The 13,055-nt window shown below is 41.9% G+C and overlaps 1 protein-coding gene across 1 annotated transcript in view; it reads left to right on the forward strand.

Moving 5' to 3' along the window:
- OSGIN2 (oxidative stress induced growth inhibitor family member 2) overlaps window positions 1-12,309 on the forward strand; it is a 31,034-nt gene extending 18,725 nt beyond the window's left edge. Inside the window, exons 5-6 of the mRNA XM_026659069.2 lie at window positions 5,705-5,796; window positions 10,385-12,309. Coding sequence (XP_026514854.1) covers window positions 5,705-5,796; window positions 10,385-11,438 — 1,146 coding nt within the window. The 3' untranslated portion in view covers window positions 11,439-12,309. The remainder of the gene's footprint in view (window positions 1-5,704; window positions 5,797-10,384) is intronic.
- The last annotated feature ends 746 nt before the right edge of the window (window positions 12,310-13,055 follow it).

The following is a 13,055-nucleotide window of genomic DNA, read 5'->3' on the forward strand; positions in this document are numbered from 1 at the left end:
GGGGGAGTGGGCTCCGGGGCCAGGAATGAAGAGTTCAGGGTGTGGGAGGGGACTCCAGGCAGTGGGCTGGAATGTGAGAGGGGGTGAAGGTTCCAGCTGGGGGTGCAGGCTCTGGGGTGGGGCCAGGGATGAGGGGTTTGGGGTGCAGGAGGGTGCTCCGGACTGGGGGTGGAGCCAAGGGGTTGGGAGCATGGGAGGGGGCTCCAGGTTTGGGAGGAGGTATGGGCTCTGGTTGGGGGTGCGGGCTCTGGGATGGGGCCAGAAATGAGGACTGCAGGGTGCGGGAGGGGGTTCCGGGCTGAGGCAGAGGATGGGGCATGGGGGGGGTGAAGGCTCCAGCTGCGGGAGCAGGCTCTGGGGTGGGACTGGGGATGAGGGTTTTGGGGTCCAGGAGGGTGCTCTGGGCTGGGACTGAGGGGTTCGGAGGGCGGGAGGGGGATCAGGGCTGGGGCAGGGGGTTGGGGTGCGGGGGGGGCTCAGGGGTGCAGGCTGCGGGTGGGGCTTATCTCAGGCGGCTCCCAGAAGCAGTGGCATGTCTCCCCACTGACTCCTTCACAGAGGCGCGGCCAGGCAGCTCTGCTGCGTGCTGTCCTGTCCGCAGGCGCTGCCCCTGCAGCTCCCATTGATTCCCGGCCAATGGGAGCTGCAGGGGTGGTGCTTGGGGCGGGGGCAGCGTGCTGAGCAGAGGCCCCCTGGCTGCCCCTAGGAGCATAGGAGCTGAAGAGGGGACATGCTGCTGCTTCCAGGAGCTGCGGGGAGCGGCCCCCAACCCTGCTCCCTGGCTGAAGCGCCGGAGCGGGGCAAGCCCCAGACCCCGCTCCCCAATGGGAGTTCGGTAGCCGGTTTAAAACAGCTGGTGGGCCGGACGCAGCTCATGGGCCATAGTTTGCCCACCCCTCTCCTAGATAGAGCTTGGTAACCCTCCCCAGCCATGCAGCATGCATTCCCTGGCTCACAGAGGTATAGATAACATTTATAAATTTGATGCAGTAGTCTCAAACATATGCCTATGTTTGTCATATCTGTTAAAGGGATCGCCAAACCTTTTTATAACGTAGATCACTAATAGAATAAATGTCTTGCTGACCACTTCCCTGCTCATGTGCTGTCATACGTCCCACATCCTCTTCTGCTAGCAATTGCAAACATTCCTATGTGAGCTATAGCAATTGCTTATTTTATTAATATTACTTTTACATGTATTTCATATATATATATGAAATACATATATATTTTGCTATCTCTGTAATGCAGTTTAGCAGCTAGTAACAAGCAAGAGAGTCAGCCAGCTCTTCATAAGCCACAAGCATAAACCACTTGTTTGGGAACTACTGTTAGCAGCAGCCTAATTGCTCAGGGCAGATAAAATTGATGGGCCGATATTTTGTTATCATTGATTGTGGTAACCTGTTCATTATCAGACTTGCAACACTCTGTTTATTCTGAATTCGGTGCCAGGAAGCAAATTTTAACAGAAGAGGAACAAGAAATGCTCAACTTAGTTCAACAGGGAACTTGCTTGCTGGCTATATTATTCTGCTAGTAAATATGGCTGGATAACTTTTCTTTTATTAAGATTCTTTTCCATATCTCACCTCATGTTCTTTTAGGATACTGTAGAACCCATTAACTAATTAATCTATTGTTTAAATTCAGAGATGCAATGGTGTTTTGGTGTCAAAGCAAAATTTCAAAGTTTATGCATGTGTATACACCACCAACCATCAACTCAGTACTCTCCCCACCCCAGGTGATCTTGTGATCACAGCTAAAATGGTTAACAGAGAATTTGAAGTTAAAAATATAATTCATGCCAGTCAGCATGGTTTCATGGAAGGTAGATCTTGCCAAACAAACCTGTTGTCTTTCTCTCGTTTAAAAAAAAAAAGAAGAAAAGATCTAGTTGATAAAGGCAAATGTGTTGATACACCTCTACCCCGATATAACGTGACCCGATATAACATGAATTCGGATATAACGTGGTAAAGCAGCGCTCCGGGGGGGGGCGGGGCGGGGCTGCGCACTCCGGCAGATCAAAGCAAGTTCAATATAATGCGGTTTCACCTATAACGCAGTAAGATTTTTTGGCTCCCGAGGACAACGTTATATCTGGGTAGAGGTGCATATTATACGATTTCTCCAAGGCATTTGATTTAATACCATGTGACATTTTGATTTAAAAATATGCATGATATGAAACTAACAGGACACACATTAGATGGATTACAAACTGGTTCACTGATAAATCTCAACATGTAGTTGTTATTGGAGTCATCAGTGATGGACTGTTTCTAACAGGGTTCTCCAGGGAACTGTTCTTGGTTCAGAGCTATATAATATTTTATCAGTGATCTAAACAATGATCTAAAATCTTTGGCAGTTAGGTTTGCAGAAGACACACAGATTAGTGGAGTACTAAATAATGAAGAAGGACAGGTTACTGTTACAGAGTGAGCTGAATTGTCTGGTTAAATGGTCACAATCCAATAAAATATATTTTAATATGGTCAAATGCAAGGTACTACATCTGGAAATAAAGAATGCAGGCTATGCCTACAGGGTGGGAGATGGTGTCTTGGAAAACAGTGACTTGGAAAAGCATTTAGGAGGGTCATTGTAGATAACCACCTCAATATGAGATCTCAGTTAAATGCTCTGGTGAAAAGGGCTAATGTGATTTTTTGGACGTATAAAAAGGGGGTTATCAAGTAGAAAAAGGGAAGTGTTCTTGCCTCTGTGCACAGCATTGGTTAATTCTGATGTCCACCCTTCAAGAAGGATGTGGAAATACTGGAAAGAGTTGAAAGAAGGGCCACAAAAATAATCCAGAGACTAGAAAGCAAGATTTAGGATATAAAGTTAAACGTGTTCAAACTATTCATCTGATCTCACTCTGTCTAGGTACTTAACGTGTGGAAAATGTATCTAATAATGTGGGAGGCTTTTCAAACCCGCTGACTAAGGCATAACAAAGATCTAATGGCTGGAATTTGTAATTAGACAAATTCAGTGTTGAAATAAGATGCACTTTCCTGGCAGTAAGAGTGTTTGACTATCAGGACAGCTTACTGGGAAGCTGGTGGACTCAGGATTGCTTGAAGTCTTTAAAATGAGATTAGATATCTTTCTAAAATATATGCTTTAATCCATCTTCTGGGAGAAATTCTATGTCCTAAGTATGCAGGAGGTTGGGCTGGATGGTTGTGGTGGTTCCTTCTGGTATTGGAGTCTGAATCCCCCTTTTCATTCTTCCTTCATGGGCCATAGGGAGAACGGGAGCTCTGCATTGCCCTTAATGTGCTCATAATATTTACAGCTCTGTATTAAGACTGAGTATAATCAAGTCCCCGGCTTCAGTCATTCATCTGCAGGAATCAGGAGGGAATTCTCCCCCCTCCCCCCAGTGAACAATTAGCCAAATTAAATATTCTGGGTTGGGGTTGGTTTTTTTGGGGTGGGGCTAGTTTTTTTGTTTGCCCCCCCTTAAGCATCAGGGATTGGCTCAGGATGGGACAGGACATCAACTGGTGTGAACCAGTGCTTTGAGGCGGTACAGAGAATCCTCTTTCTTGGCTGGTTGGCTGGTGTGTCTTGCTCACATGCTCAAACTAATCTCCAGATTTGAGGTTGAAAAAGAATTTTTACACAGGTCAGATTGGCAGGGATCTTGGATGGGTTTCCATCTTGTTCTGCAGCATGGAGTGTGGATTGCCTGCAGAGATCATCTGTACATATCTCACCTAATCAATTGCCTGCTGTTACAGGGGCCTAGGGCATTGATGGTGCCTCGGTCTATCCTGTTCTGTGCCTGTAGCACACAATAGTTTAGACTCCTGAGGACTGAAATGCTTCTCATAATCCAAATTATTGAGCTCAATATTTAATGACCTGTGGTATACGGGTCAGACTAAGGCCAGAAGGGACCATTAGATCATCTAAACTCTATAAAATAATGATGGTAGTGCCTTAGATTGTTTCTTCTTTGATTATATGGGATTTGGGATCTGTTTCTCAAAGCACTCATCCTTTTATGGAGGGCACTGTAGAAGTGCAAAAGATTATTATGCCTAAATGTGGACTCACTTGTCTCTTTCATTAACCACCACTTGAATTAATTTCAACTTTCATGATCTTATTTTTGTAAATAAAGTGGAAATAACTGTTGAAAACTACCTTACAAAATGGGATGTCTCAAAAGGGTAGCCCTTGGCAATAGTGTGTGTAGGAAGAGCAGTGCCGTTGAAAGGGAAGACAAGGTGCTTGTTTTTTCAGGGACATCCTTAAACAGTTTTGCAACACCTTTCTCGCTTCCTAACATTATAAAGCTGGCTGTTTCTACCCCGTTGTTTCGATGTATCCATATATTTATCAATAATAATGGCCAAGCCACATCTGTCTCATCAATTCAGTGCATATATTTCTTCACTGTTCCTCCGTTCTAAAACACGTTGAGTCCTTTCACACTTCCTGATTTAAGATTGTGCAGGTTAGACACTAAAAAGATGATTTTGCTTCCCAGAGCCATGCAATGCACTGTCTTCAATGGGACAAATAAAAATATATGGGTAAAACACTTTTCCAGCTGAGTAATGCCCTGAATCTGACCTCTCTCGAGTACTCAAAAGAGAGTCTATCTTCCAGTGTCATTCTATAAGATTGCCATCTAAAACTGATTTTTATCTCATCCTGTTTATCTGAGAGGTTTCTTATTTTTTAATATTTGTTCTACAATAACATCTAGAAGCCCCAACTGATATTGAGTGCCCCAGTGTGCTACACATTGTACAAACACATAGTAAAAGACAAGCTCTACCCCAAGGCGCTTACAACCTCAATACTCAAGATAGACAAATGGTGGGAGGGGAAACAGAGGCTTCTCTGCTAGTCCTCTGTATTTCAGTCCATAGTTTCTTCTGAATCTTATCATGTTCAACACATCTAATGCTCCACCCTTTTAGGTAATAGGATCCCCCTTTTTATACTTGGCCATATATTTTCTGTTGATTTTTTGCTGTAATATTTTTCCCTATATGTACATCTTGTACAGAGTCTGATCACCCATTGAAATCATTGAGTGGTTTTTTCCGTTGATTTTGGTGGGAGCAGGATGAGGTTTACAGTTTGTAATCCTGTTTCCTTCATTCTTAGGGACCCAAACTTCCCCTTACCTGTGGGACTTCTGACCTTATCCACTGTATTGAGCCTGTTAATTGTCTTATTCATTAAAGTTTTGAACATGAGATATAATGTAATGGTGCTCTCTACCACCCTCCTTTTGTTTTCCACCTGTCCTTTCCTTGATTGCTACCAGGCACTATTTAGCTAAAGATTTAGGACTTTGTATTTCATATTTTATTGGCCTCCCAGCACTTGTTGTTTTTCTTATTTTTAGTTCCATGCTTGCACTATCTTGCTTTTATTTTCCTTTCCAGTTGTACTTTCCTCATCTGTAATTCTTCTGCTTTTCTCCATTAAATTTATCAAACTGCATCACCCCATGATCAAACTGCATACTTTATTTCCTAATTATAACATGAAATCTTGTTTTATTTGCAGTCCACATGCTGATACATCATCATCCTTTTTATTTCTGGATAAGTGCAGTGGAACCACTTTAGCAATATTTAGAAGAAATGTACTCATAAAATAATTTTAAAATTTACCTGATTCATTTAGTTTGATTTTTTCCCCCCCTCCCCCATAGACTATGGAAGATTCTATGTTGACAATCAGTTTTGGAGACTGGATGGAGTTACCAGGACTGAAGTTTAAGGATTGGGCAGCTAGTAAACGCAGGTAAAGACACTAAGTTTCTTAAAGTGATAGATGCAGAAAACCTGACTGCTGTAAATAGAACATTTTTTTTTTTAAATTTGAGAACTGCTAGATAATAGTTTTAGTTATTACAGTGGCACTTCTCGTTCCTTGAGTGCCTTAGACAATGGTACACTTATTTAACAAGGTGGAAACTGGTCATTATAGTTTCACCTGAAAATTTTTTTGATTATAAACTTGTGTACAAAAAGCAAATTGGTGAACTTGCTTTGTATTTAATCTTGTTATTCAAGGTCTCTGACTGAAAGTTTTTAACACGTGCATGTGGTCATTCACTTGTTTTCTCCTGCTATTATGCCAAAAATGAAATTAGTCACTTTTGTCTTTTTCTTTTAAACCTCTCTTTGTCTCAGAAGTTTATGTAATGGAATTTCAGGGCCATTTTAAAGTGGATCTGACAGTGGTTGTTCAAAACAAATATATTAGTTACTAGTGCCCATTAGAAAATATGAGCTAAATGATATATTTAAAAAATGGATTGTATTTTGTAGACATTTCTGGAGCATCAATCATCCGAGTGCTTAAGTGATACATATAGTATTTGGAGTAGTTACATTGTGCTGATTAAAATCCCCATCTTAAAAAATGAACCTTTAATATCATCTTATTTTCTACAGCCTTGTTTTTTAATTAAAGAGCACTTTCTAGCACACTTAATTCATGCTATGCTTATAAACAAGTCCTACAAGTGCTACTGTGTTAAAGTGTTTACTACCATGAAATCAATGGAATTACTCATGGGAATAAATACTGCACAGTTGTGTTTGCAGGCTTGGGCTCCTAGATAGAAGGTGTAAGAATTATTAATTACGATGATAAATCTGTTTGAAGAGGTTTTAAGGAAAGATTTGAAGGAAGAGAGTGATGAGGAAAAGGAGACTTATGTTTATAAAAGGCAGCATGAAAGAGCACAAAAGAGTGGGAATAAGAACTGAACATAGGAGTAAGAGTTGAAAAGCGCATAAGAAGCAGAAGAGGGAATGGTAGGGGATACCAAGAGAAATTAGATCAGATATGTAGGTGGGGGGAAGACTGTGGTGGGGGCTAATAGGTGAGGCTAAGGAGCTTGAATTTAATACACTGTAAGATAGATAAGGTAAGATAAGGGCCCTACCAAATTCATGGCCATGAAAAATGCATCACGGATCATGAAATCTGATCTTCCCCCGTGAAATCTGGTCTTTCGTATGCTTTTACCTTATACTATACCAATTTCACGGCGGAGACCAGAGTTTCTCAAATTGGGAGTCCTGACCCAAAAGGGAGTTTCAGGAGGGTTGCACGGTTATTTTAGGGGGGATCGTGGCATTGCCACCCTTACTGCTGGGTGGCCGGAGAGTGGCGGCTGTTGGCAGGGTGCATAGGCGCTGACTTCCCCTCTTCCCGGTGGGTGCTCGACCCCCCAACCACCCCTGGCCCCGCCCCTGCACCGCCCTTGCCCCACCCCCCATTCCACCCCTTCTCCGAAGTCCCCGCCCCTTCCCGCCCCTATTCCACCTTGTCCCCGCCCCTGCCCCGCTTCTTCTCTGCGTCTTCCACTGAGCGCGCCGCGTCCCCGCTCCTCCCCCTCCCTCCTGGAAAGTTGTAAGCGTTGCAAAACAGCTGTTAGGCGGTGGGAAGTGCTGGGAGGGAGGGTGAGGAGCAGGGACGCGGCGCGGGGGGAAGGGGGGAAAGGAGGCGAGGAGGGGGGAACTTGGCTGCCGGTGGGTGCAGAGCTTTCCCGTGGGCGCTCCAGCCCCGGAGCATCCCCGGAGTTGGCGCCTATGGCCAAGCCCACTTCTGAAGGCAGCGGCCCACCAGCAGCAGCACAGCATTAAGGGTGGCAATACCATACCAGGCCATCCTTCCTTCTGTGTTGCTGCTTGCGGCAGCTCTGCCTTCAGGGCTCCCAGCCAGCAGCCGCCACTCTCCAGTTGCCCAGCTCTGAAGGCAGCGCCGCTGCCTGCAGAAGCGCAGAAGTAAGGGTAGCAGTACCACAACCCCGCCTACAATAACTTTGCGACCTCCCCCCTCTCCCCGACAACTCCTTTTTGGGTTGGACCCCTATAATTATAACGCTGTGAAATTTCAGATTTAAATAGCTGAAATCATGAAATTTACTATTTTAAAAATCCTATGACTGTGAAATTGACCAAAATGGACTGTGAATTTGGTAGGGTCCTAATTATTAAAACAAAAACAGCAGCAAGGTTGGGTTCACACATAGAATGAGGAGGATTAAAAAGAAATATTGAACAGTTGCCATTCAATGAGCACCATTCATCCTGTATACTGAGTGAGGTAGTGGTTGTGTGGAAAAAATAAGATAATGTAATTAAAGATTCTGTCATGCAGATGCAGAAGGGGACAAATTATGGTTGCATGAGAAACCTTATTTTTGGCATTTTTAACTTTTGTGTGCTTGAGATTGCAACCTTAAAGTTCTACTAATGTAGGTGTTCGGGTTTTTTTCTTCTTCTTGTAATTAACGATATACATGGATCCTAAGAGAGCCTTCATAAAGATACCTGAAGACTTTTTCTTGGATGAGGGAGAAGTTAGTCCTAGAAACCAAATAATTTGAGACAGATTGATGTGCAAGTGTAGGCCTGGGAGTCCACAGTTCTTGAGTTCTAACCTCAGCTCTGCCACTGACTTACATAGCCCCACACTGAGTAACAATGTCCGTTTCCTTATAAAATTGAGCTAATACTTGCCTTCCTACCTACTGCAGGTGTTGTAAGGATTGGTTAGTGTTTATGCAACACTCTGAGGAGATAAAATTAACACTTTTGTAGTGCTCTAGTTTTAAGAACTTTTACCAGTGGAGTAAGTGCAGGATTATGTTGCACTGACTGAGGGCTCAACACTGCACAGAGAAAAATGCAGCTTTTGGCCTGAGCCATTACGTTCTTAGTTAAATCAAAATCTCTCAATTTAAATTATATTATAAAATATATATTTTATGCAAAACACTTCCCTTAATGCAGTTAGCGTTGAGAAGTCAGAGTTTAGGTTGAAAGCTCAACTAGCTCTGACATCTGGTACTTAGGATTTAAAATGTAATCTTGTTATAAATTGTCTTAACATATAACAAACTGGAATTTATATAGTTTTATAGCACAGCCTTCACATTTGACTTGAAGTCTCAATGAGACCTCCAAAACATACCAAGTTGGAAGAAAATCATTTCAGTGATGTTAAAAGTTATGAACTGAGTTTGTTGTCCTCTTGTTTCAGATGATCTAATGACTAATTTTGAATTACTCAAAAAAAGCCATGAAAATTTCAAGTTGTGGTCCATCTTTAAAATTAAAGAACTAATTTTCTTCAAATTTGACTTGTTTTGTATACCAGAAATCAAAAGTTGTATGCAGTGTTGTTGTAGCCATGTCGGTCCCAGGATATTAGAAAGAGAAGGTGGGTGAGGAAGAACTATTTCCACAGCTACAATGATCAACCCCCCCCCCCCCCACACAAGACACCTTTCAAGATCCATGGGTCCTACACATGCATATCACGGGTGGTGTACATCATCCAGTGCAGTAAATACCTCAGTAACCACCATATGGGTGAAACCAGACAATCACTACACTCTCGAATGAACTCTCACAGGAAAATGATAAAACTACCCTGTCACCTGTGGGTGAACACATTTCACAAGTTGATGACTCTGTCTGACCTATCAGCCCGCATCCTCAAAGGAAACCTGTACAACACTTTCAAAAGATGACCCTGGGAGGTTAAATTCATAACTTTGCTACACGCTAAAAAATCAGGTCTCAATAAAGACATTGGATTTATGGCTTTTTACAACAATGTGTAACCCACTAATTCCCCTTTTTGTCCTATGACTACAGGGGTGTTAACAGACCACTTCACATTGAATAGTCCCTTAGAATATGTGCTAACAACATATGCTAAACTATCTGTTCAAACTTGGGACTGGTCTGCATTGCCACTTAAGTCGATGTAAGTTACGTCCCTCAGGGGTGAGAAAAAAATCACCGCTCTGCATGACGTAGCTTACGTTGAGCTAACGCGGTGTCTACACCGTGCTATGTTAGCGGGAGATGCTCTCCCGCTGACTTACCTTCTGCCTCTTGGGGAGGTGGATTACTGAAGGCAATGGGAGAGCGCTCTACCACTGACTTATTGTGTCTTCACCAGTCCCGCTAAATTGATGCCGCTGCATCGATCACAGCAGTACTGATTTAGCGTGCCAGTGTAGAGAAGCCTTTGTATTTAGCTGTGACACTCAGTACCTTTCCTAAACATGAAGAAGAGCTCTGTATAGCTCAAGAGCTTGTCTCTCTCACCAACAGAAGTCAGTCTAATAAAAGATATTACCTCACCCACTTGTCTCTCAGACATCAAAAGAGCAGTTTACAGTCTTGTCTTCAAACTCCATACAATAAAACATATTGAACTCAGTGTAGTTATGTTGAGAGTGAAGGGCTGAATCAACCCTGCTTAAATTTGAATCTGTACATTCAATATTTCAAATGTCATGTTCAACCCATCCATTGGAGCATAAATGTTAACTGGAAGCCTTTTGTTTTTGTTTCAGAAGTATAAAGAGTGACAGAGTTATGCCAGAGGAAATAGCTTGTTATTATAAACAGTATGTTAAAGTCATGGGCCTCCAGAAGAACTTCAGAGACAATGCTTACATAACATCTGTTTCAAGACTTTACCGAGAACAGGATGACGAAGATGAAAGCCAAGTGAGTGAAGATATTTCAACACAGCATTTGCAAATGGAAAAGGAAGATGTACAGACATCATTGATCAAGAGAAACTGGGAAGTCAGAGGTTATCAGAGAACAACAGATGGCTCTCAGGTGCCCTTCTGCCTCTTTGCTGAGAATGTGGCTCTTGCGACTGGAACTTTTGATTCTCCTGGCCGACTACAGGTTGAAGGAGAAGAATTTCCCTTTGTGTTTCATTCCATGTCTGACTTTGGAGCTGCCATCGGCAAAGGAAAACTACGTGGGAAAGTAGACCCTGTCTTAATCGTGGGTGCTGGACTCTCAGCAGCTGACGCAGTACTGTGTGCTTACAACAATAACATCCCTGTAATTCATGTGTTTCGTAGAAGGGTTACTGATCCAAGTTTAATTTTCAAACAGCTGCCTAAAAAGCTTTATCCTGAATACCATAAGGTCTATCATATGATGTGTACTCAGTCACACGCTGTGGACTCTAATCTGCATTCTGCTTACACCAGTTTTCCTGAACACCATGTACTTTCCTTCAAGCCAGACATGAAATGTGTCCTACAGAGTGCCTCTGGATTGAAGAAAATCTTCAAGTTCTCCGTAGCCTTAGTACTGATAGGTTCTCACCCTAATTTGTTCTTTCTAAAGGACCACGGTCAGGGGATAGGTCATAACCCAAACCAGCCAATCACATGCAAGGGTAATCCTATTGAGATTGATCCATATACTTATGAGTGCACTAAGGAAGCCAATCTTTTTGCATTAGGCCCACTGGTTGGAGACAATTTTGTACGGTTTTTAAAAGGAGGTGCACTGAGCATTGCACGATGTTTGGCTACAAGACAAAAGAAGAAACATCAACTAATTGTTGAAAGAGGCGGGGGTGGGGATGGTGTCCCCTAAAACATGCAGTCATATAAACGTTCATATATGGAATTACAGGCATACTCTAACAAGCAACTCATTGACAGCTAAATTCATTAGTAGCCTCTTCTTTGTTACGTATACAAGTCACGCTTGTATTGCCTGGTAGAGGATGCTGACACTACATTACTTCACCCTTTTCAAAAGACAGTAATGTGGTCTGCTGTTTTAAGTGCTCTGTCCCACAACTGGAATTTCTTCCAGATAGACAGCAAATGAGACTAACTTACATTGACTTGCCTATGGTCTCTTGCTCAAATGAAAGAGCACACTTACTCTCTGGAAAGAGAATGTCTTGCCTGAGCGCTGGTTTTTATTCTTAGTATTTCACCACACAAAATATACTTATCGTGAAAGTATAAATCTAAGTTACGTTGTAAGAGCAGAAAGCTTTCCTTGTGATGATCTTTGGTCTCAAAGCAAGCGTGCGTATTTTGAACAAGGATTATATTTATTTTGCCATAGTAATACTGGCATTTTTATAAACGTTTATTTAGCCCTTAGTAAAACAATCTTTACAATAAAGAAAGAGGATTTCTATAAGCAGAAAAAGATTGGCTTAACAGTTAAACCAGATCCATCATAATTTGGTACTGGGATAAAAGAAAGAACAGCATTCCTTTAAGCGTAGCTGCTAATTCGACAATCACTAATGTTTTTGTCAAGCGTATGCCTACACTTCCATAAGTGCATAAGGACCATAATATAGGGATTTTATAGAGATCTGTTCTCTATTACACTGCTATGTAACTTTCCAAGAATATTCTGGTTTACAGTAAAATAATAAAGTGCTGATGTAAGTGCTCTTATGATAGTGTCAATATAGTGAATACCTAATATACTTTTGAAAAAAAAATCTATTTGAAAAGGAAATATTGTTGAGAAGTAACTGTAAAACTTGTAAACAATTTTTCTCACAATACCACTAAAGAAGACTGGATGGGATCTCTTATCTGGTGGAGATGGGGGCAGACACTCCCATCTTCCCTTACTAAATCCAAGCACTGGCTCCTGCTCTTTTCTAAGGTAATGCATAACATTACAACTAGGATGTCTCTAACCACTCATATTTCTTTTTTAAAAGCCATGGTCTAAAACTGTCACCATACAAAATGACTGAGCCTGTATAGACATGTTCTTGCTAAACCATCATTCTCTGCTTATGGGAGTGACAAGGATGCAAACTCAAGTTTGTAAATCGGCACATTCTAAATTTCACACCTCTGGTCTCTAAGGTGACACCTAGAGTCTCAAGCCCAAGTATTTAGATAAATAAACTACTATAGACACTACCCGATGTTATTCATTATAGCTGGGGCAAACAATAAATTGAAAGTTTCTAAATAATTTTCAGAACTAGTTAAGTACTCATGTGTACCCCCTTTGGATAGATGTTAAGTTTAAGTTTAATCCATTACCAGGCACTTTAACTCAAATCTAATGTGGTAGAAGACATGTTGTCTTATTCAGTTCATTAATGTCTGCTCTTAAGTGTACTGTGGAGTATATAATGGTAGTTTTGGATTAAAAAGGCCTTTATGTACATTAATAAAATGAAGATCAAACCCCCAAAAGATCACAATGATGGACAAGATA

The sequence above is a fragment of the Terrapene carolina genome, unplaced genomic scaffold, assembly GCF_002925995.2.
Source record: "Terrapene carolina triunguis isolate 2854851 unplaced genomic scaffold, T_m_triunguis-2.0 Scaffold58, whole genome shotgun sequence".
NCBI classification, from domain to species: domain Eukaryota; kingdom Metazoa; phylum Chordata; order Testudines; family Emydidae; genus Terrapene; species Terrapene triunguis.